Here is a 24,005-nt window from a genome sequence, read left to right as displayed (position 1 = left end):
TGTGAAATCCTTACTGAAGTCTTACTTTGAAACTTCTTTTAAGGAAGAAGAATCAGACAATGAAGAAGATTATATTGACCTGAATGTTTTAAAGGCACAAACATACAGATCAGTAAGTGGTTATCCATCAGTCCTCTCTTGCGAGATTTTTATATCTGTACCAGCAATTTGTGTCTGTTGGGTTTAAGTCTAAAGATCCTTGTGTAGTCTTGAAAAAACACCCCATTTGAAATGAATAAGATACTAGATATTATATATTAATACTATTTTTAGAGAACAGTGTGCAGCCAATTTCTAAACTAATGTCACTGAAGAGCTGCTGGGAACATTTGCAAGATTTTTTTTGTAGGGACTTCTACAGAAACATGGTATTAGTTCCCTGAATACATTTTAATCCTACATATATACACCATTTCTGAAGTGTATTATAATTTCTTAATATATACTTTTATTTGTCAGCAGTTTTATGTATGATGAGAAGATGTACTTATTTTAATTCCAAATCTTTATGAATTCGAAGAAAGCCATTAAAGAAATCTGTTTCATCTGTAGTCTAGATCATTCTGGATATAAATCTTTTTCTGATATTAACACTGCAAGCCATTATAGTGGTTTCTAACAGTTCTTACTGTGCATAACAATGATATTTCATGTATAAAGTTTGTGATTTTTACACAGAACATGAGTGATACTACAAAGCAAGAAGAGATTTTACAGTCCACAACAGATGCAGCAGAGTGGAATCTGGAAGTGGAGCGTGTGCTTCCACAGCTGAAAGTCATAGTCAGGACTGACAATAAGGTATGGAAGAATGGATTTGCCTGTGTACATGTGGTGATTAAAATGAGATTTCAGTCGATGCTGTTTACTTTCTGTTTGCAGTTGTTGTCTTTTGTCATGAAAAGACCTGTGATTAATGGGCTCTCCAGTGCTACCTTGTCTGAACCTTTGTCAGTTACTTTGATCCTAGAAGCAATAATTTTCATCAAGGTGTTTTTTCAATATTTTTTTTTTTTCTGCTGCTTAGAGGGCACCTTATTTCTACATATTTATTCAGTGGGGATTTTTTTTCAGTCCTCTGACATTTCCAGTGTATTCACACTTCTAAAAAAATTATATGCTCAGTTTAACAACTATTAAAATATCTTCCTGGAGGACAGCTGATGATCTTACCTTTCAGTTGCTCCATTTTTCAACCAGGCTGATTGTGTGGAATTCCTCTTGGTGAACTTTACATGACAATCCAATAGGTCTAGTCATCCTGAGTTCTCCTTATGCTTTGTGAAAAGAACTGAGCATTTTTTCAACTGCTTTTGCTCATCATGTCTTGGCAACTCTCTCAGGGTGAAATTCATTGTGTCTTAGAATTGTGTATTTCTCTCCACAGTCTATTTCAAGGAGTCTAGAATGAGCAGCTTAGAAGTAGGCATCCATCTTTGGCAAGTCCAAACCTAGGACCTGCTCCTGGCATTGCCATAAGCATTCTTTCTAGGAGCTTGTGTAGCACACACAGATCAGTGCAGCACTGAAATTGTTCATTTGCAGTGACCTGAGCAGTTGGGGTGTTAGAGCAATCTGCAGCACTGATATAGCAATACAATACATATACATGAATACAATGAAAGATAATTATCTTGCCAAAAATAGGAGAAACCTTTAACTGTCTGCTGAGCTCCTTGCCTGTCTTGCACCATACTGCATTTTTCTGTGTGAAGAATTGCCTGGCTCGAACCACTCTGCTGTGATCCTTAGCAAACCCATCTGTTGCAGAGAACATGATGCTTGAGTCTCACAGTGAGGAATTAAAACTTAATAAGACATACATGAAAAATTAAAGCCACTGTAGGATCTGAGGTTTACTAGCTTCCAGCTTAATGCACCATCTCTTGGCATTAAGGAGTATGTCAAAATGAACATGAAAAGAGGATTATTCTTCTAGCTTCTTTGAGAAATAATTGGAGAGAAGTGTTTTTTCCATTCTGCAAGAAAACATATTCTGTTTCCCAAGCTGTGCATGTAAACGTAGTACCAGGAGAGTATTAATGGTTTAATCAATGGCACTAGAAACTGGAACTTACTGTAAAATCCTGGACAGAAGTGGGGGTGGCTTGTGTGCCTGCTGTTTCTATATAAACTCCAAAGTTTGGCAAATTGCGAACGATTGTCACTAGACCAACAAGAGATCATGAGTCTCCTGCAAACCTGAAAAACAGGTTTCTCTGTACATTTTCTAAGTACATTCTCTCTAGTGGCTCATTGCCTGGTGTGCAGTGCCAATTCTCAGCACCTTTTCTTAGACCCCACCCGAGTCCATGTATGTTTCCTATGATCTTGAAGCTGGAAATAATTCTCCCCCTCTAATTGTATTTCATTATCAAAACCAAGTTTTGGTATTTCTGCCACTTTCTTTCCATTCTTCTCCTGGTAACAGTAGGGCTAAAATAGAAAGGAAAGAACAGATAGTCCAGAACTGGTAGGTGTTGGGCATCAAAAGCACTCATTTTGTCTAAGAATAAGCTGAACTAGTGCAGCTACAATCAATATTTTTAGTATTTGTGCCCAGAGTGGTTTATAGCAGAAATAGTTCCATGAAGATCAGACTCTAAAAAGCATAGCTACTATGGTATCAGTGAAGATGTCGGTGTTTGTTTATGGATCTGAGTGTCACATGTGACATTTAGGAGATTTATAAATTGTGTCACATTGAGCCAGTGCCCCTGGCTATGAACATGGCAGTGGCAGGATGATACATGGCAATAGTATAAAAGAGAACTGACTCTGCCTTGTACCTTGTATACCCGCTGTTTTTTAGTAACCAGAGAAAGATAGAAGTTGTACTTACCTGTGTTTTAATTTTGATGTCTTTTTAGGATTGGAGGATTCACGTAGATCAAATGCATCAGCATAAGGATGGAATTGATTCTTCTTTGAAAGAAACTAGGGTATGTCTTGTATGTACAGAATATTTTACTAATCTGACAGCATTTTTAATTTCTCTTTTATTTGAGATGCATTAAGAACTAAATTGGTCTTTTTTTTTTTTCTTCATTTTATTTGTGCTATTGCTGTAAAATTAAAAAGGGAAAGATATGACAATGATCATTAAAATCAGTACTAGTGGCAAAATACCTTGTGGGAAAGAGATGTATGTGTGAGGATTAACAGGGCTATCAGGATCCAGTAGTGAATGCATTTACCCTAAGTACATCCTGACTACAGAGGACAAAGTAGAATAATACAATCTGAATGTGCTGTTAAAAAATCCAAAATACTCTCAAATACTGTTGCTACAGTAACTTACTGACACTGACATTTGTAATTAATTGAGGAGAGTGATGAAGCAGTAAAGACTGAACTATGTGTTTTGGAGGTGGGAAAACCAGAACACATTGGGAATCATTTTTTGTTGGCTAAACACGGTATTTCTGTACTATTTTTCTCTCTGTAGGCTTCCATAGCCTTTCTTAACTACCACACCATTTTGATACTCTTTGCATACTGTCTCTATAGTGTCAACCCACAGAATGTAATTTTCTAGGGTTACCTTGACAAACTCCATAATGAAATCAGCAGAACACTGGAAAAGATCAATAGCAGGGAAAAGTACATCAACAATCAGTTGGAGCACTTGGTTCAAGAATACCGTTCAGCACAAGCCTTACTGAGTGAGGTACTGCTGATCTTTTGTTGTTGCCTTCTCCAGTATTAACTTGCTGTTAAGTGAGGGTAGAGGCAAAGATGACATGGGGTGAGCTATCTATGAATTCCGCTGTCAGATATAAAGCAGGGGAAATGTTGATTGTCTGTCAGATTACATTCTTCCTAAGCTAAACTAGCAATTTTTATTCAACTGTTCTGCAGGGGAAAATACATGGTTTTGCCTTAGTATTATGTATAGCTGTTGTAAGTCTTGAGCAGCTAGTAAATTGCTAGTTCTGCTTTCCCTGTGAAGTTCACACATCTGTCAGGAGTGGAAAAACTACAATCTCAGTCCAGCATTCATCCCTTAGATTGAGTACTGGTGCCAATGTGCACAAAGCACTCTGATTACTTCTTTGCTTCATTTAGTTTTATATGCAAACAGAGTGCTATCTGAGAAGCTTTTTGATCCCCTGTTTAGCAGGCATCATAGTCTGCCTTTTGGCAAGCCCTCCTGGTTGTGGCCATGCTGACAATAAAGCTAACAAAATTTGACCTCTGCACCTTCTGTTTGCCTCGTTGTTAAGGTATCTTGAAGATTTACTGTTGATGAAGTATTATTCTGGATTCCAATATTCAATCTTTTCTGTATTATAGCAGATTTTCTTCATCTTTTTTTCCTAATGTAAATGATTAGAAAGCATAGTTCTTATCAAGTGTGTATTTGGACTATTTACTGCTTCACATGATAGTGAATGACAGTCATTGCAGGGGCTGATGTTTCAAGACTGTCCTCATTTGTAAACCACACTGGGGCTTTGTGGGAGAGCTTCTGGAATTGAAACATATGAGAGCAAGTCTTGAAGTTTTCTCTGAGCTGTCTGCATACATCTCTTCAACTCTGTCATTACAGCAAAGACATGTTTCTTTCCAGGCTAAAGAGAAGTACCAGGAGGGAAGTGGAGGAGTAACTGAAAGGATTAGAGTGCTTTCTGAGGTAAAACACATCTTTTAAAACAGTCTTCAGAGAGTTGGCATTTAGTGGTTGCAGTTTAATGAAACTAGTTCTTTCTGATTTGTTCTCTTGTTAAAGATTATTCTTTGTTTGAGGGAGGTGATCTAGTTCCAGTCCCTAAATTTTAAATCCAGGCTGTCATTGATTTTTAACTCATGAAATGTGAGTTCAGTTTGTAAATGAAGATAAATATTCTATATTTTATAACCTATGTCCTAGAATTATGGGGGATTAATAAATCATGCCCATAAATTCTTTTGAATAAGAAAAGCTTAATTCTTATTTTCAGTTAAAATTAACAATTTGAAGTTTTTATCTTCCAGGCACTTAAAAATGATATTTTACTAAACAGTAATTTTTTCCATACATCAAATGATCTTATTACCTAAATCTGGTTTTCTGTTGTGGACTTTCATTTTCCTTTATATTGGTGCTCTGACAAATTTAAATAAACATTTCCTGTCTCCTAACTGCCTCCCCATGTTGAGTATTTCAAGGCATTTCATTTAGAATTACAGCCTGATTTCCAAATACTTCAACTCTTAATCCAATTCAGAAATTTTTTAAATGGCTCTATTTGGGTTTTAGAAATCAACTTTATTTATTAAACAATATAATGTCTCAGGAATAGTTGCATAAAATAAGTCACACCATAAGAATGTGTTAGAAATTGTACAACAAGTTTGAGATGTTTTAGAACAGATTAGAATTTTTGAGTTGGAAGGGACCTACAGTGATCACCAAGTGCAGCTGTAATAGGTAATACAGTGGTTTAATATGAGTTTTCTAGCTAAGATTTCTGAGTGTACAAATTCTGCAGAATCCGAGCTGCTTTCTCTTTCACTCTCAAGGAAGTAAGTTTGAAAAAGTATGTTGTGATAACTCCAGATTTACAGTGTGTGCTTTGTGACCTGATTGACTGATAAACATTGGTGAATATGTTACTAGCTGGCAACCTTCAAACTACGTATGTGCAGTGGTGTGTGTCTGAGGTAAAGCAGACACATGGGACTTTAGTACTGATCTGTTTTCAGGTGCAATCACACCTCAGCCCACCTGGCAATACCATTACCACTGCAGGTATGCAGTAACAATGCAACAATGATTCCTTTCTGTTGCTGAAAAGGCTTGTTGAAGCCTTAATGGAGGGCTGTTTTCACATTGTACAAGAATATTGAATTATTACCTTGGCTATACTTTAGAATCATGTATTTGCTTTTTTTTCATTATCTACAAAGGCAAATTGGTTGCTAGACAGGTTTCTAGACTTTTGTTCTTCATATATGGATTTTCCATACCTGTGCCAGTGCCAGCAGGCTGGACTGCTGCACCTTCTTTTGCTGCAGTGCTGTTTCTCAGGTTTCCAGTGTAACATGCTGAAGTTCTGATGCTTCCAGAAGGGCAGTGGGCACGATTCATTGATGAATCTTGATCTGTAGAGATATTGGTTCCTTTCTTCTTCCATCCAGTGTCACACTAAAACAATTATATTGTTGTTTTTATTGAGGATGCACAGATTTTTAGTAGCACCATGGTGTTTGGTCAAGTTGTTACCCTTTTTCTGTAATTTTTTACAACATTAATTTACTTAAATTAAAACTTTCTGAATGTTTGAGAAATCATTCCTCTTTATATAACAAGTAAGGTGGATTAGTTAAGTTTTTAAATAAAAGCAGTTATTCAGCAGAGACCTTTTAAAATTTTGATATTGATCTGGTTTAATTAAGAAAAAATCTATTTTAAGATTACAGAAGCATTAGAGAAAGTAAAGCAGGAAACAGAAGAGAAAGGAAGCAGTATGACTGATGGTGGTAAGTACATTTTTGCTTCAGACAGCACACCCTTTTTCTTGGTGACAGTTTCATGATATGTACTTCATTGAAATGAGAGCAATTACAAGGAGCAAAATGATGCAGCAGCATCATATTAGTGGGAAGGGATTAGAAACAAAATGTAGGGCACAAAACATTTTAATAGCTTTTCACAGGTAATATTTTCACACCCTGCTGAAGATGTCTTCAGTTCTCTTCCAAACCTCAAGTCAGGTTTGGGGATAAGGCTTTCAGCTGAGCAAAACACATCATTGAAAAACCTGTCTTAATGTTGATGCACATCTTTATGAAGCTCTTAGATATCAAGAAGACAGCAAAATTGTCATTGCCTATTTCTGTCTTTAAAGTGTTTTGCATATTAAAAATGATGTATCAGTACAATCATGTCTTTAGAGTAGAACACCCTTTTGTTCATTCAAGTCTTCAATTTTAAGGAGTGAAGTACAGCAAACAATGCCTTTGTGTTAAGTGGCTGACAGAGTTGCACTGTTTATCTTTTTTTTGGACAGCTCCTCTAGTGAAGATTAAACAGGCCTTAACAAAATTGAGGCAAGAAACTATTCAGATGGACATACAGATTGGTGTGATGGAACACACATTGCTCCAGTCAAAGCTGAAAGAGAAATCCAATATGGCTAGAGATATGCATGCAACAGTGATTCCAGAAGCTGCAGTAGGTGCCTATTAAAATTGGTTGGACCTGACTTGATTTGCCCAAAATGCAGTTTTCTACCATTTGCCTTTTTGTGAGTTCAGAGATTTTGTTTTTGTTGGGGTAAGATGATGTTCTTTTTTCCTGTTCCTTTTGAACTAGCTGCTTGTTAAAAGATGCACTTTTAAAAGAAGTAATGTGCACACTTTGGACTCAAGAGGGAGCCATGTTTAGTTTTGTGCTGTAAAGATTTACTGCATATCTCTTCCAAATATACTAATAAATTCTTTTTAGTGAAGATGTCTCTATTTCTTTGGAGAATGTTACATAGTGTGAAAGTCTATAGAACAATGCTGACAGCCTGTAATCTGGATACTCTGCAGTGCTGAAAGGAAATTGCTTGCAAAGACTTCAAGGTAAAATGTCTGTCATTGCCACTAACATACATTTAGATAAAGTATTTAATTGATGATACTGAAATAATACAGCATTACCCTTTCTGAGTACAGGCTGGGTCAAAACTGGTAGCTGCAAGACTCCTCTAATAGCAGCAACAATATCAAAATCTATATAAGACCAAAGAAGGTGAAAAGTATTGTTTGGAAATTGCTCTTGGCTTACTAATTTTTTTCCATGTGCCATCACTGTTTCAGAATCACTTTATATTAGCATTGGGTCAAATGCTGGTTTCATTTATAGTATTTAGAGGAGCTCTGTGGACATAATTTGGATTATTCTTATTTTCTGTTCTTGTGTCAGAACACCCACTTTTGATTTCTGTGAAGGGAAAATGTTGCCAAATCTAGTTTAGTAATACAGAATGAGAAGAAAAATGTAGGAGGAAGGGGTTGGGAATGTAATGGCATCAGGGAGCTTGCTTTGTCTTAGTAAATGTGTGGGTAGGGAGTGATTCTAGATGGTAGTGGTAATGAAGGAGTATGGAGCAAAGAAATAACCTTATTAAAGTACTAGTACATCCTTTTGGTTCTGGTTGCTCATGAGCCGTGAACGATATTAGTACAATGCCAGTGGCATTAAAGTCCTCACCTAACTTCTGCAGGCTATTCCATTCACCTGACAAATAATTTCTCTCGCTTAAACGCGAGCAGTATTTTGCAGAATCAGTGGATCAGTTCTGTGTCTGAAAGTCAAGATGCTTGACACAGTCAGTGTTATGAGCCAGTGTAAGTTTGTTGTGCTTCAGTATTCCATTTGCCAAAAAGAAAAAGCCCTAAACCTATTGGATTTTAATAAGTGAAAAGCTATCTGTAAGTGTCGACTATTAAAATTTACCTGTGCAAGTCACTGCTGAAAATCTCTATGAATCACATTGGAAATTGCTTTCCAGCTCCTTTTGCTGCCTACCTATATCCTCCCACATTCAGCTGAAATTAGAAAAGTTATTATTCATGTTCCCTTTGTTAGGTGCTGTTGCTTCTGCATATTTACTTTAACAGTGGCTTTACTTCAGCTTAAGATAAAGCAACTCCCTTTTGCATTGCCTGCAAAGCAGCTCACTGACGCTTTTGGATTGCAATGTTGTGTTGTATAAATGCTGTTTATGTAAATATTTTCCTCAAAAAAACTCCTCCTTCATGGTAATATAACAAACATGATTAATCAAAAACCTTTCCTTATGAACTGAGCTTCTTATTCCATTAGAAGTGAATCTCTTAAGACAAGCATAGCCAAAAACCCTCTAATGTGACAAAAATCTCCGGAAGAAAAGCCTCCTTTGTGCCAAAGTAATTCTAAAATAGTGTGCTAATTATCTGGAATTGATCTACATTATTTTTACCATACTGTCTGAAACTGCCTTAGTTTAAGTAGAACACTTCTGTTGTTATCTCAGGAGTGATACACGCCCTTTAATTGTCATCCAGCAAAGAGTGGCATTTGTCCCTTGAGACAGTAAAAGGCTGCTTTGAAAGCAGCCTTACTGCTCCGGCCAGTGGCCACACCATCTTCTTTAAAAGCAGAGGAGAGCAGTGAGGCCTGTCACAAGCAGCCTGAAAGGCCCTTCTAGAGAAGCAATGATCTGTGTAATTATTCCTCTGCACAATCAGTGTGAGAAGCAGAAGCCACATTAAAATTAAATCACTTGGTTCACATTACTTCCTGCACTGCTCATTATCTAATGCGGTGTCAGAACATAAGACCAACAAAACAAAGATATCCCTAAGTTAGTAGGATGCACATAAAGCTGTTTTATACAAGAGGTTATCTTCTTTTAGAGAGAATTTATGAAAGAAGGACTATTCACAAGAATTAACTTCTATATACAGCCATCCTCTTCCAAGGTCTCAACATTTTCACTTCTCTGGAACACCAGCATGGAGGCAAAGTGTCACTGTCAGTTTTTACCTAGAAACCTAGTAGAAGCTGGCTGTAGACAGGCACAGAAATTGTGCAGAGAGAGAAAGAAGGAGCCTCATTTGTTCACTTTGGTTAGAGAAGCCATGGGTTTTGTCCTTGCCATGAGGACTGCAATAGTTGAGTCTTGTATGTGGCCCTGGTATGAGCTGACACTTGGCTGTTGGAAACATGTTGTTGAGGAAGGCTCATCAGTAGCCAGCTCACTCTCTTGCATGTACTCTTCAAAGCTCCAGGAAAGGAACACTTGTAGTATATTACTTCTTAGGGTTTATTCAGCTCTGAAATACCTCTGAACATGGCCCAATGTCTTATTTCCCTGTCTTTTGTCTAGGCTAGGATATAAGTGCCCTGCTGGGAACTGGCACTAGCCTTAGTGCTAGGTACTCTATCAGAGGTGCTGTTTATAGGCCATTTAGGATATCTGAGAGTGATTATATGCATTACCTTTTTACTTTAATAAATATAATACCCCACTGCCCAATCTCCTCTTATGTCAGCAGATAGCATGAATTGCTGGGCTGATAAAAAGTGCAAAAAGCTGTTTTTTTACCTTTTAATCAATTTCTCTCACAGAGAACCTTCTATAGAGTTGGTGACTGAACCCTGAAATCGCAAGAGTTTAAAACTGGCTTTCAATCATATGCTGAGAATTTATTGTTTCAGCACTGAGACACATTAATCATTTGAACTTGCATTGCTGGGTGCTGTGCAAAAAGCTGAATGAGTTCACATGAGTTTAAGAAATGACTGTTATAAACAACTTCCAGATCTGGTCAAAATATTCTCACTCCTGTCTGCTGATGGCGTTAAAGGCCTTCCCCTCTTCACCCACTCAAAAGAAGAAGCTCAGAGAAAATTTTTTCTTAAAAGGGGAAACCTTTATGTCCACCTACTAGTAAGCTTTGCTGCTTTATTTTGGAGTTCTACTGTGCACTAAGACATACAAAAAAATCACTGTATTCCTAATTGTAAGTTACAGTAAGAGCAAGTAAGTCATCTGTGCGTGACCTATAAAAAAAACCTAAGCATAAATGAAGAGCCTGTATGTGAACATTTCCAGCTTCTGTGCTCTTTGAATTTTACATCCAAATTTTGCATCCTGGGCTTCTCTCCAAGTTTGACAAATGTTAATTAGAAAAAGAAGGAGTTGGTTGATGCTGTGCTGCCACGCTGGCCGCGTGCCCGCGCGGAGATGTCAATGCTGCAGTGTACCCCCACAGGGCAGCTGCACGTGCATGCGCACGGGCCTGCGCGCACACTGGCCTCTCCCGGGGCTGGAACCAGCGGCACAACAACACGCCTGTGGAAACCCTGGCCTACTTCCTGCAGCCTCGCTGCTTTCCGTTTGCTTGTGGATGGATTCATGGCTTAGGAAATGGTTGGGTGATACCTGGCAAAGGCGTGAAATAAGGCTCAGGAGAAGTTAATCAGTCCCCGTGAGGTTAAAGTAAACAGAGGGTATGAGCACTGGCTTTTCTGCATGAATACAGCTCATAGGTGGGGACTTTCCACAGAAGGCTTGGGGACAGTAAAGGTTATTTTCATCTGCCATTTCCTCCTTTCAATGTATTTTTTCATTCAGTAAATGCCACTACCAGGGCTTTCTCATGTATTAGCTAATACTTAACTATTGCTCCGGGGCTTGGTGTTGCTGGAAATGTCTTTCAGCCTCCTAGTAACAGCCCTACCATTTCACAATTATTCCCACGCAACACTGGAATGAGCAGGGTTGAGAGCTTTTTACTGAGAGTAAGTAATAATTTGAATAATGCTCGTCTTTCACTTACTGCCTAGCTTTACTCTGTTCTTTTTCATTCCTGGTCTTAGTAGTTAGGTTCAGTGGTATTCTGGTACTCCATCGAGAAGTGGCTGAGGTGTCACATGCATCCTGTTGTAAAAATCAACAAAGGCAAATATTTTGAGGCCAGAAGGACAGAATAATTATTTCTAATAATATTCCTCTTGGTAACACACTAACTCAAATTGTTCATTCAAAAATATTTTCTGTGGTTTTCAAAGAATGACAATACTTCCAATGACACCTTAATGTTATTCAATAGTAACACAAAGAATTAAACTGTAGAGTGTAGGCATCCCCTGGACAAAAAAGTGTCCCATCCATCCTCTGGTTTTTGGGCAGAAGTTTCTTGTTGTATCTTGGTAGCAGTGTTCTTGTAAAGTTTTAGAGTTGTCCCTATCCTTCTAGAGCATGGCTTGTCCATGAGCACTTTGCCTTCTTTCGAAGAATCCATTTGGGAAAGAATACAAGCCAGTAGTCAGACCAGTAGGGACAGGGTGTTTGTGAAATTTTCCTGGAAACTAGTGCCAAGAAAAGGATGCAGGTTTCAAAAGGTTTGACAGCATCTGTTGAACATTGTTTCCTCTGTTACAGGAGGTGCGCAAGTTCCTGGTATGATGGCAGGAAGGATTTCTGCCGAATTTATCAAATGCTGTCTAACAACAGTAAAAACAATGAAAACTGTGATCTTAAAAGTGTCACTCATTAATTTTGTACTAACGTGTCCAGCAGCCATTTCATTACAGCCTTCTGTAGAGTGCCTATAAACTCCAGTAAAACATTCTGGAATATTTTCATCATCTTCAACTATATAATATTGACAACAAAGAATAAAAAACTCTGTTCAGAGAAGACTTTTCCTGAGATAGAAGAGTATACTCTACGTGTGGCAGGTTTGGAGGGTTTTTTCTATAAGTAGTCCAGTATGCTGAGTTTTGTTTGAATAAGGACGTACCTGTTAGTATGTTTGGGTTTGTGAGAACTCTTATCAAAAAAAGGAATTGCAGGTGACTGTGTTAGAGAAAATAAACAACCGAAAGCCTGTTCCATTTTCTCTCCGATATACAGGTAACAAATTCATATGGGTGGAATCAAAGAGCTTCCTTTAAAAAGCACTTCCATACTATCTTGGCTTAAATGTACAAAACATACCTTTGCTTAGTTATATTCCATTTGTTGCTTCTAGTTGATCTTCATCTCTCTGAAGTACACAGTGCAGTCTGCTGTAATGATGTTTCCCTCCAAGTAATTGGAAGTTTGACAACATGACCTGAATGTAACGGATGTGGTCAGTCTGAGCATCTGCTAAGCTGGGTGGAACTGACTCGGTGTGTCTCTGTGGAGTGCCACCAGTGAGCAGCCACTGCTGACACCAATCCAGTGTGGGTGTCAGGACATGAGAAGCAAGAAGCTGGTCCCACTTCCTGTCAGAGAAACCGCAGCTTCTACAGTGCTTGTCTCCTGTAGGAGACTGTAGAAGACTGAATTTGCTAGTACAGGTACATACAGAGGGGAGGTGAACACCGTGGCGCTTGTCATCCTTCTGCTAAAAGCAGCTAATCAAAACTCAGCATCCCATTGATTGCTCTAATCAGGGGGAGGAGAAGTGGTGAAGAAGCCAAGTGGTAACTTTTGTGCCCAGAATGAATCAAACAGCAGAAAGTAAAACAGAACCTGTTTGCAAACTCAAGTATTCTTCTTGAATTGATCTCTTGACTAGTTTTTGGGGTCAGGCTAGACATTCTGAGTAAGGATGGGCTTTCCTACCTCACCTATGTTTTTTCAGATCTTCACCGCCTCTCTCTTTTCTATATGCAATAACCTTTATGCCTGAAGCCTCAGAATTTAGGCTGGATCATTTATATCTGTCTGGTGGACAGACATTTTTATGTTACACCTTTCAAAACCACCTGATTCTGGGAAAAAAAATCCTTTTTATCTGCACCACAAAGAGTTGTATTGATACTCAGAGTTTCAAAGCAGTTTAACTTGACCTTTACCAGCATAAAGTTTGGAGAGGACGAGCAAAGCTTTCATTTATGAAGAACAGTTGTTCTGTTCAGTGGTGGAAGAAAAGAGGAAATGGAAGAAGGTATGGCCAGACAATGTATCTTCTAGAAAGCTCTAATATTCCCTGCAGGACCCAGATTTTTATCCTGTGCCAACATACTGTGTCTCTAAACACCCAAATTTGCCATTCCTGATTTTAACAGAGTGACCCCCAACATAAAGCTTGAAGAATATAGCAATAAGCAAGACCCACAGCATACAGGAAGATCTTTCAGTGCTCAACATTAACAAAGTCTGCATTTGAGATTAAACATGTCAGTTATTTTTTTAGGGACTCAGAATACAAAATGCCAGTTTATCAATGTGAGGGACCTTCTGACAAGCAGCAGATAAGGCTTTACTGTGATGCAGAAAATGCAGTAACAGTAAAGGGTTATTAAGGTTTTTTATGACAATCCATCCTATATTTCATCCCAGAAAATGCTGGTAGCTCCTTTTCACCATGTCTTAAGTGTGCCAGCTCTATTATACAGATCCCAATCTTTAAACCATGCTTTGGCAAATGTATCCTTTGTGGCACTTGTGTGATCGATTATACTTTACTCAGTGCTGTGATTGTTTACAACACACCACAGTCTTCCACTGCATGAGGACACATTTATTATAGACAATGGTGCCAGTGCTGATCTGTTCTTATTGGCCATTTCAAAACAAAAGCCAGACAAAAACGCATCTGTTTTCAGTGGCTGGTCAGGTTAGTACTGGAAGTCTCTTCTTGGTGCTTTTCACCCTATGTTGGAATACAGCTGCCAGTGCTCAGGGGCCCCTTTCACTGAGGGCCATCTCCCTAGAAGAGCTGCTGTGGACTCAGGTTAATTCTAGCACTGACCTGCCTTTCACAAGCTGTTCAGGCAAATCTTCACACTGAGTCATTAGAGCCCTACAAATGGTATACAGTTAAAACATCCAAGAGTGTCAAAATGAGTCATATTTTTCAAGTGACAGTTGCTATTTTGAGTGGCTGTTTTGCATTACACTTACCAGGACATGCAGGAAACCACAGTGTTTAAGCTTTCCTGCTGCTCCTAGTTCCTTGCACATGACCAGCCAAGGCAGTTATATCACTGAGCCACACCTTGCTCTTATCCAGAAAATTCCCAGGCATACATGTCACCTTATCAGAAGGAGGTGACTCTAGACTTCTACAAAAAGTTGTTTCAGGCAAAGAAAGGTGTTGCTTCCAGTGGTGTGCTTTCAAGTGCTTCAGCCTGACTTGAAGACCATATACCCTCTGCCTTGAAGAGAGCTGAAAATGGAACTGAGACCCTACAGGTATCTCCAACAGTACCAGCATGCAGAGTGAAGAAGGGCAAAGTTAAAGATGGTGGTAGTGACCATTCCTATGGATTACAGACTTGGAAGACAAAAGCTGGGGAACACAAAGAAACAATTGGACATGCCCATGCAGAGAAATAATCCTTAAAGGAAGTGGTAAGGCTGCTGCATGGGAAAAGTCATCAGTAGGTGGAGAAGCATGTTTCTGTCATGCAGAAGGGATTTCTGCATTAGCAGAGAAAAGCCAGCAAGGAAGAAGATAGCACTGGAATGAGCATATTTGCTATGAGAGTGAAAAGTGAGAGAAAAGCACACAAGAAAAAGGTGCAGCTCATTGAAAGAGGTAAAAAGTATTGGGGTGAGGAGGACAGACTGATAAGAAATGGAAGTTCTCTACAGCCTTAATGTAAGCTTACATAAGTCACGGGACATTCCCACCAGCCTATGCACGCACACAAACAACCCCAAACAAACTTGTTTACCACAGCTACCTTTGGTGTCCAAAAGCTACAAGAAGAAATAAGGAGAAAAAACAGGGGGGAGGTAAAAGGTTAGGTGAGGACAAGAGTCTATGCCACTTCAGAAACATACACAAGCAAAGGAAATTCTAAACGGAAGAAGAGGAAGGGGGGAGGAGGAGGAAGACAGAAACCAGTGAGCTGAGTATGCGGGAATAGTGTTGGTTTCCACATAAACCTCCTTTGTTAGCAGCTCTTCCAGTTCTGGTCTCTGAATAGCTGGAGCAGTTCCCACTGTTCTGCAGGGAGATACTGCATTATTTGCTGCAGCCACAATGAAACAGTTAAGCGTGGTGTAAACTCTTGCAGTAGTACAAGCAAGGCCGTGCCCGTAACAACTACAAGCCTTGTTTGGCTACAGCCTTGAGGAGAAGGGGGAAAAAATTCTTAAAGTAACCCTTTCCAGGGCACTGTTTTCCCTCTTGCTTTTTTTTTTTTTTTTCTTTATGGAGATGAGCTGCACTTAACTGCTGCTAATTGGTAGATAAACAGGATTTAATTATTTAATGTTGCATGTTTGGTATAATTTTCACAAGTAATAGGGAAATTTCAAACAAAACTAGAGCTGTTTTACAGTTTTTTTCAGTTGACAAGTAATACCTCCAGCAGAGTTCCTGTTGAACACTTCCCTTATTTTCCTGTTTGCAAGTTCAAGTCTGGTGTCAAAAGGCAGAACCCACAATTATCACTTCAGGCAGGTTTAAAGACAGTTATAGTTAAATAAAATTTAGTTGAAAAGAGCATCTGTTGGAGACCTGCTTCATGAGGAGAGTCATAAGCTAAATTTAAACTCCATGTAACTCGGAAAATTAATTTCATCCTTGTTTCTTCTTTGTCCCTACTCCAAACTGAAGACTTGTGATGACAAGTTGGTTGACAATACTCATGTGTAACTAAATTCAGGTGGAAAAATGTCCACATGAGGAGGCCACAATGCTGTATAAACCAGTAGCAGAGTTCTAGCTAGGGTTCAGCTGGAGCTCTGCCTGTCCCTGGCATCCTGCCCCAGAGCCATAGAGCAACCATATGTCTGTGTGTCCTGGGCCTGGGCCAGTCTGCCTGGGAAGACTCCTGGCCCCACAGGAATCCACCGAGCTGGAGATGGCAGTGCCTTGTAGTCTTGCCTACACAGGCCCTGAAAACCCTGGCAGTCCCAGCTCTTTAGAGCTGCTCGGCTGTACAGGCAGGCATTGGGATGAAGCCTGTCCAGAGGTGGAGTGCTCTGCCGGACAGTTAGAGAGGGAAAAAGGAAACATGGCCCTGGCACATCAGCTTTCCTGCTGGGATAAGCTGAGCTAATGAGAAGCTGCCCATTTTGTTTCCTCATCTGCACATTTCTATCACTTCCCTGCAGGAATTGCCAATGCACAGCAGTGTGATTAGCAGGAACAGCTCACAGATCGGGCTGAAAACTGATTTGGTAGGAGCCCCCTCTGCCCACCCATCCCATGCAGTCAGCTCAGCAGCCCCTTGAGAAGACAAAAGAATGGGAAACAGAGGAAAGGAGGGCATTGGGGAATTTTCTGTTGGCAATGTGCAACCGGCTTGCACTGGTGGTCTAGCTGCTGTCTGCAGTGCCAGTCTGTGGTTCTCCATCAGCCATTATTAGGTCCTACCAGTACTGAAAAGTTCCACCATGCAGGCAGGCAAACAGTACATAATAACTAAAACTAAAATACTCTGCTAATTATTCCAGTACTTAATTTTTCTTATATTTGAATTTATTCTTGAGAGGTTCTGTCAGAGAAACAATTAAATGATCCTACCTCCACCTTGCAAAAGCTTTTACTTTCAAGACAGAATAGATTCCTTGCTGGTCACTCCCCTCTGGATTCTCATGAATATAATTTTGAAAGACCTTCATGGCTAAATTAAATATTGGGGAAAAGAATGGCAGAATGCCAGCCACTTTATCTCATACTACTATAATAATAATGCCAGCCACTTTATCTCATATTATGAGATATAATAAAGATCTTGCATAATAGTATTACCCTTTTATACTCATTTTGGCCTTTTTGCTGTTATCTTGGAACATCTCCATTGTCATTCATTGATTTTATTCTTAATAATAGCATTGCACTGAAGCACAGGCTAAGGCTCACGTACATAACCATACAAGAAGTTGGAGCAATCACATTCACCCACGGTGCTTTTCAGTGTAATATCTATTGTCTTCAGTGCAAGTTGCACCTCTTCTCTCTCTCCATTGTGGGCTCTACTGTATGCAGACAGCAGGAGTTCAGGGAGTCTGAGCTAAAACAGACCGGAGGCTGGGGACCTAAGCAAGTAAGGACTATTGCATAAGTCCTCCCTTGTCCCCAGGCACCCATATCTAGGTGCTTTCCCTACAGAACATGGGGCCAAACTGCTTTTAAGTCAGACCCAGCACAGCCAGTTCATATTTTCTACAGCACCTGAATTTGGCCCAAATCTCACAGAGTTCTTGCCATCAACTAAAGCTTTTTGGCTAGCAAGCTACACATCATCACAAATCATGTTGCACACTCACTGGGGAACTCCTCAGTCAGTTCAGTCTCCCTGTTCAAACAGCTTCATGTGCCACTCAATGCTCTACAGAAGTAGCATACATGACATAACATGCAAATAAAAAGTCTCTAAAAAAATTAAACACTTGCTAATCTTGTGGGGACATTGTGCTGAAAGGGGTGTATCCATCAAAAGAAAACCAATTCCATTTCATGCAAGCTTATCAAGAAAGCATACTCAATATGCAACCATTTCACAGCTGCCAAAAGAGATCAGTCTAATTTCTTTTTTTAGCTAGAAGGGGAAATTTAACCAGGCAAAGCTGTTGGAAGCCAAGAAGACTATTAAAAAAATTAAAAAAATAGAAACCATCCACAATCTCATCCAAAGTGGAAGAGTTTGTCTGTGAAATCAAGCACTTGGCCAAGTGACATAGTTGTGACATTAATGTGGCTGCACATGAGGCATATCAATTAGTGAAATTATTGGTGGACTGTCTGTAATCCTGAGAACTAAACTTAGAGAAAACATTCTGTGCAGTTCTGTTTCTGGTATTTCTCTGTCCTTATCTCTCCCATCCTCCCTTCTCTCTATTCCCTTCTCATCCCTCTCCCATACAACAACTGGTTGCATGCTAACAGTATTTTTCTTTGTGTCTCTGCAAATACCATTAGATCCAAGCATGTCTTGTGGAATTTGAGGCTATCATCTGTTCATATGTACCGAGTAGTCAGCAGCTTCCACAGGACAGCCATTCTCCTCACCCAGATTTCATTTGCTTAAAAACATCTCAGGAATTCTTATGGATTGTTTTAAATTAGCACTGAGAGAAGCCCTCCCACTTACCTCCCCAATTGCACCCAACTTGAATTTGGATGCATTGAGAATAAAATAAAGGACTGCTAACCTGCATGCCATTAGAAACCATTCAGGCCAAAGAAGGGCCAGATGTTAAAATAATTTGCAAAAAATTAATGCCAAAAAAAGACTTTGTGTAGGGTGGCTGGATTATCCTGCCCAGTTGGAGACTGAAGGCTGCTGAACCAAGATAGAGGGAGGACAAGGCTGAGAGTGTTGGGGTTGTCCAGCCTAGAGAAAAGAAGGTTTCAGGGAGCCCTTAGAGCAGCCTCCCAGTACCTAAAGGGACCTGCAAGAGAGTTGGAGAGAGACTACTGACAAGGGCAGGTAGTGATAGGACAAGGAGGAATGACTTTAAACTGAGAGATTTACATTAGATGTTAAGAAGAGATTAACTGTGAGGATGGTGAGACACTGGAACAGGCTGCCCAGAGAAGTTATGGATGTGCCATCCCTGGAAGTGCTGAAAACGAGGTTGGATGGGATTTTGAGCACCATGGTCTAGTGGAAGCTGTCACTGTATGTGGCAGGGGTGTGGTGGGAGTTGGCACTAGAAGATCGTTAAGATGATCTTCCAATCCAAACGGTTCTATGATTCTAAGGACTGCACAGTCCTTGCCTGGGCTCTGCTAGGAAGCTGAGGACAACATGGACTCCTCCTGGGATGGCATGTGAGCTGCCACAGGAAAGATGGTCCCAGGAGATTGTGCTTTGGAGATATACCTAGGAATCAAAATTTTCTGGTCTCTGGGAGAGGGCAGTTAATGACTTACTCCAGGAATAAGTGATCATGTCCAGTAGTGGATCCCCATGCAAGGAGCCCTTATAGACACTATTGGAATATACTTACTTTTTCTGTGTTTTTGGTACAGTCACTCTTCAGGTAGTTGTGTCTTAATTATCCTCTTGGGACCTCAGTTTCTGCCTCTGAGTGGGCTGATATGTTCCCATCTAGGTATTTCTCAGATGAAAGCAGTGATAATTACTACAGTATCATCATGCTGCAAATGGACTGCTTGTACTTGGTTACGTACCACAGATTTAATCCATGGGCATAACAGTCTTCTCTTTGTGTTTTCACAGCCTGACTCTTCAAAGGAAGACCTTTTGTTTCCATCCAGGATGATAAATGGGTTTTAGCTTTATTTTCTCAGAGGGAAGCTTATGTGATTGTACTGTCTGTCATCTGTCTATACCGATAAGTTTTTAACTGCCACAGCCAATTATAATTATTTCCAAAGAAAAAAAATACTGCCAGAGGCAGACATCTCCATGATAATTATATTTCTATGGATCTCGTGAAAGACAGCAGCAGACTGGGTTGGGGCTAAGGAAGAGAAGGAGGGAGAGTACAAAGCACAAGACCACACTGAGAGTGTGCCATGTTGAGGAAGTCTGGGAGGCCTCAGCTAATCCTCAGCCCATCCTGGCTGAAAGCAGGCAGCCAACCAGTCTGCAGCACTGGAGAGTCAGTGGGCATGGGTGTCTCTGCAGACATCTCACAAAACATACTGTTCTTGTCCATGGGTGTGATTTCCTAGGGGCCATCACTGGCTGTGGCTGCTGCAGTGCAGAGGGGAGCAGGCACAGCCCTTCTTTCTGCCAGCTGTGATTCAGGGATCTTGTGTTGATGCAGGCAGTGGCACTGTGTTGCCCTGGGCCTGTACTTGCAGGCTGCAGAACCTGGGTGGTGGCTGGGCTGGGCTGGTAGGTGCCCCCAGGCAGGACAGACAGGCAAAGTGCAAGGCACGGTCAGCATATGCTCCATGCTTCGACTAATTGAACATAATGGGTGCACTGCTAGCAAAGACTCGTAGTGTGGAGGACAGTGTGTTCTTTGTGCTCAGAGACCTGCCAGCCACTAATGAAAGCTGCTAAGGCCAGCTTTGTAAATGCATTTAGGTGACTGAGCCAGATATTTGAGGACAGGTAGAGCTTAATTCTCTCTGACATCAAACGAGACTCTGACTTGCACTGCATCGGAAGTCGTGTCTTTAAACAGCTTCAAAGCTATGAACATTTCTCCTTAAATATTTTAGAAAAAATGACCCTCTCTCGAGTGAATCTTGCATGAAATGAGAGGTTTCTAGAACCCTTGAGAATTGAGTAGCTTAGCTGAACCTTTCCATGAAATGATACATAGTGCTTCACCATTCCAGGACGTTCTTGGAAGGAGCAAATTGCCTAAAGTGAAAGCAGATCACCATCTTCACTGCCTAGCTACCATGACATGTAATTCCTCTTGGCTTGTCAATAACCTGATCCAGTTGTCCAGGTCTTATGTAAGTGGAGGGCAGCTGCAGGTAACCCCTAGGTTGCTCTGCCCAGCTGTCTCAGCTGTGGTCTGCAGCAGGGGTTCAGTGACCTGGAACACAAATCTGCGTTCAGAAGCCCTCAGGCCGGAGAGTTTCCCAGGCTGGAGTTTCACCCCCCTTGTCTCACTGTTAGTTGAACCTTTCCCAGAGTGTTTTCTGCTGAACAAGACTGAACAGGATTTCTTCTCTTCCACATTCCCCCACTAATTCACTCAGGTTACTAAATTGCCTGATAAATCCCAGCATCTAGAGCAGCAGTTGAAAGGAAATTGCAAAAAAATGCATTCATATACGCAAGAGTAGAAAGCGTGTAAGCAAAGAAGGGGAGGGTTGGGAGCATGAAAGAAGCACTGTTTCCCTAAAATAGTTTGTTTTGAAATGGAGGACAAATGACTGCATTTTAGCCCTACCAAACATCTGTGAAAGATTAACACTTCTTCACAGCATTGCTTTATTTTTGCCTAGGTCTTCAGCAACTATTACTCAAAGTTAATTCAGGCTTTGACCCTTGGGAACTTGTTTAATGTGCTAGTGCTTAGAAGTCCATTAATATTTATAAATGTCACTCGAATTCCATTTTTACCTTCTTACCCATGCAGGAGCACTGTAAAAAGAAAATATTGATGCTTTTCCTTTTTTTTTAATATTTTCCTGTATTTTTGTTTGGTTTGGTTTTGGTTTGTTTTTATTTTATTAGAGCTGTAGTAAGTTCAGGATTGAGTCTGTTCTAAAAATGTCATATTCTATACAGCTGTGATATACAGTTTTGCTAGCCTGCCTATGCCTCCAAGAAGGGCCTGAGAGTTAGATGTTAGGCCTGGAAAAATGGAGATGGTGTCTATTCTCAGCTCTGCCACTGGCTAATTATGCAACCTTAGTCAGTTCATTTAACCTCGGCATCCTTAGGTTTCCAGATCAGAAGCGAAAAGGATAAAATGCTCCTCTGTGAATCCTTTTGGTGCCTGAGGGAGAACAAGGTATTACCCATCACGTTGCTGCCTTGTGAGCTCTGGGTGTGGGTGGTTTCTGTGTTAGGGTAGGGTACCTGTGGTGAGTGAGTCCAGGAACACAGATGAAGGCCTGGCCACTGCATTTCTTGCCAAGGGAGACAGCTCTCACAGTCAGTTTGACAAATCACAGCTACTGACACCCTTTGCTTTAGGCACTCAGGCTTTTATGTCACTCTTCAGCAGCTTCCTGCCAGCCACAGCAGTCGCTGCCTCCTGTACATTTTTAGGCTTTAGTATGTGACTCGTGCCTGTCACAGCTTGCTGACCCCAGAGAGGGATCAATGGCACTCCAAAGGGATGTAAACCAGTATAAAATGGCAGATCTGTGCCTAGTAGCGGTAATAAAATAAGTTGCTTAATTTAAAGACTAGAAGTGTGCCTTGGAAGTCATAAATGAGAGACTCAAGCAATTTTCAAAATATATAACCTCTTATTTTTGGAGCACTTGGACTTAAACACAAATTGGCATTGGGGATGTGCTTTTCACAGCTGCTGAGATGTGTTTCTCTGTGACCTACAGCATGCACTGCTGGGCAAAACAAGAGCGATGTTGGAAAGTGGTTAAAAGCATGCAGCTCTTTTATTACAGCAGGGGCTGCTCTGTGTTCCTGCTTCAGAATGTAAAGCAGAGCTGCCTAACCTTTGTTTCAGCGGGCATCTGAACTGCCTTGTGCTGCACAGTCCTGCTGCCCGAAACCATCAGCAAGCAGAGTCATTGCAGACATTTCTTGGCAGCAGAAGGCAGAGCATTACAAGACAAAGTATTTCAGGTGTACACCTAGCTGGATGGCATAGCAACCTCCAACACAATCAGGGAAACTGCATGCGAAGAGTTATCTTTGAGGGATTTGTGAGACCCGGCTCAGTACTATGGGAGGCAGCAGCACCTGAAAAAGCAGTGCTCTCCCACGCGAGGCTCCTGGCCCTACGAAATTTCCCATGCGCGCTGTTTTGCTTCTAGGCCAGCGTGGGTGTGATATGTGTTACCTTAGCAACAGGGACAAGTGCGTGCTGCAGCTGTAGCCTTCTCCTCTTTGCAGCCGGAAAGCATCCCTGGTTTTCTTACAGAAAATGCTGCGCAGCTCCCCACAGAGGGGACCCCAGTGCCTGTGGCTATCAGCGTGCTGGCACGCAGGGCACAAACACAGATATGAGCTACGGCTGACGCAGACATGTCTTCCCTGCTACCCTTTGCTCCAGCTCATCTCTTCTGGCCTCCAGAGAACATCATCTGAGTCAGTCTGGCAGGAGCAGGATCAGCAGCTTTGTGCCAGCCCCCTCCATCGTTTCTCGAGTCTGATGGCTCCCACAGCTCAAGGCTTTTTACTAAACTTGAATGCTGGAGGATGTCTGAGTGCTTTATGAATATCTGGAGGAAACAAATGCGGCAGTCAAGGCATCGGTACCCATTAATCACTTAGGGAGGGCTGGGAGAGAATTTAAGAGAACAGAGGCTCAGGAAGCAGGGGGGGTGTTTATGGGGTAGACCTACCCAATATAAAGTCAATATAAATGTTGCAAACCCCCATAAATGCAGTAAATCCATATGAGACACAAAACCTATGGAAATTCAGTTTCTCACAGAATTTTGATTCTGCCCTGGCTTTCATCCTCTGTTGAACTCTGGGACTTGTAAGAACGTTGTAAATATATACACATCTATAAATGTACATAAAGGTGTGATCCCCAAATATATTTAACAGTCCTTTTTTTAATGCCTCACCAACACATATGTTTGAGAACAAAGTATGCATAGATTCAAAATTTTAAAACAACTCTACATTAAAAGTTCTAAAAAGAGCTACCCCTGAAAAAAAAAAAAAACAAAAAAAAAACCTCCTTGAAACATTTGCTGAAATAGTCAATTGTACGTATTACCGCAAACATAGGAAAACGGAGCATTTATCCTCGCTTTTAAATGAAATGCAACAACTGATGACTTACAAGTTCTTCAGTGTTTTTGAACACCTTGTGTTTGACTTGCACTTAGCGCATATGACTGCAGCCAGGAGCAAATGTAGTCCTGGCACGGCCGGTCTCCCACCGGCCTTTAGCAACAAAGGAGGATGCCCTCAGCCCCCGGCGTCAGCTGACTAAGGGGAAGAGACGGGGAAAACCGAAAGCGCTCCCTCTATCCCCTCCCGCCCCCGCCGGGCC

At 40.8% G+C, this 24,005-nt stretch overlaps 1 protein-coding gene and 1 long non-coding RNA gene across 5 annotated transcripts in view; one reads left to right on the top strand and one right to left on the bottom strand.

Moving 5' to 3' along the window:
* The window catches only part of IFT57 (intraflagellar transport 57), a 13,438-nt gene extending 6,002 nt beyond the window's left edge, over window positions 1-7,436 (top strand). The window contains exons 5-11 of the mRNA XM_015630941.3: window positions 44-112; window positions 679-801; window positions 2,871-2,942; window positions 3,539-3,670; window positions 4,574-4,636; window positions 6,399-6,465; window positions 6,996-7,436. Of these exons, the coding sequence (XP_015486427.1) occupies window positions 44-112; window positions 679-801; window positions 2,871-2,942; window positions 3,539-3,670; window positions 4,574-4,636; window positions 6,399-6,465; window positions 6,996-7,174 (705 nt within the window). The 3' untranslated portion in view covers window positions 7,175-7,436. The remainder of the gene's footprint in view (window positions 1-43; window positions 113-678; window positions 802-2,870; window positions 2,943-3,538; window positions 3,671-4,573; window positions 4,637-6,398; window positions 6,466-6,995) is intronic.
* LOC107205880 overlaps window positions 1-24,005 on the bottom strand; it is a 24,555-nt gene extending 550 nt beyond the window's left edge. The window contains exons 1-6 of one of the 4 annotated variants that reach the window (XR_004499440.1): window positions 22,836-24,005; window positions 12,465-12,582; window positions 11,302-11,402; window positions 5,953-6,130; window positions 2,843-3,065; window positions 1,174-2,436 (exon numbers count right to left, since the gene is read on the bottom strand). This is a non-coding gene — a long non-coding RNA (uncharacterized LOC107205880). Of the gene's footprint in view, window positions 1-795; window positions 2,437-2,842; window positions 3,066-5,951; window positions 6,131-11,301; window positions 11,403-12,464; window positions 12,583-22,835 lie in introns of those variants that run through there. The other 3 variants (XR_004499438.1, XR_004499442.1, XR_004499439.1) reach the window with 3 other exon arrangements.

The sequence above is a fragment of the Parus major genome, chromosome 1 (genome assembly GCF_001522545.3).
Source record: "Parus major isolate Abel chromosome 1, Parus_major1.1, whole genome shotgun sequence".
Classification (NCBI taxonomy): Eukaryota; Metazoa; Chordata; class Aves; order Passeriformes; family Paridae; genus Parus; species Parus major.
This window is presented reverse-complemented; position numbering and strand designations above follow the sequence as displayed.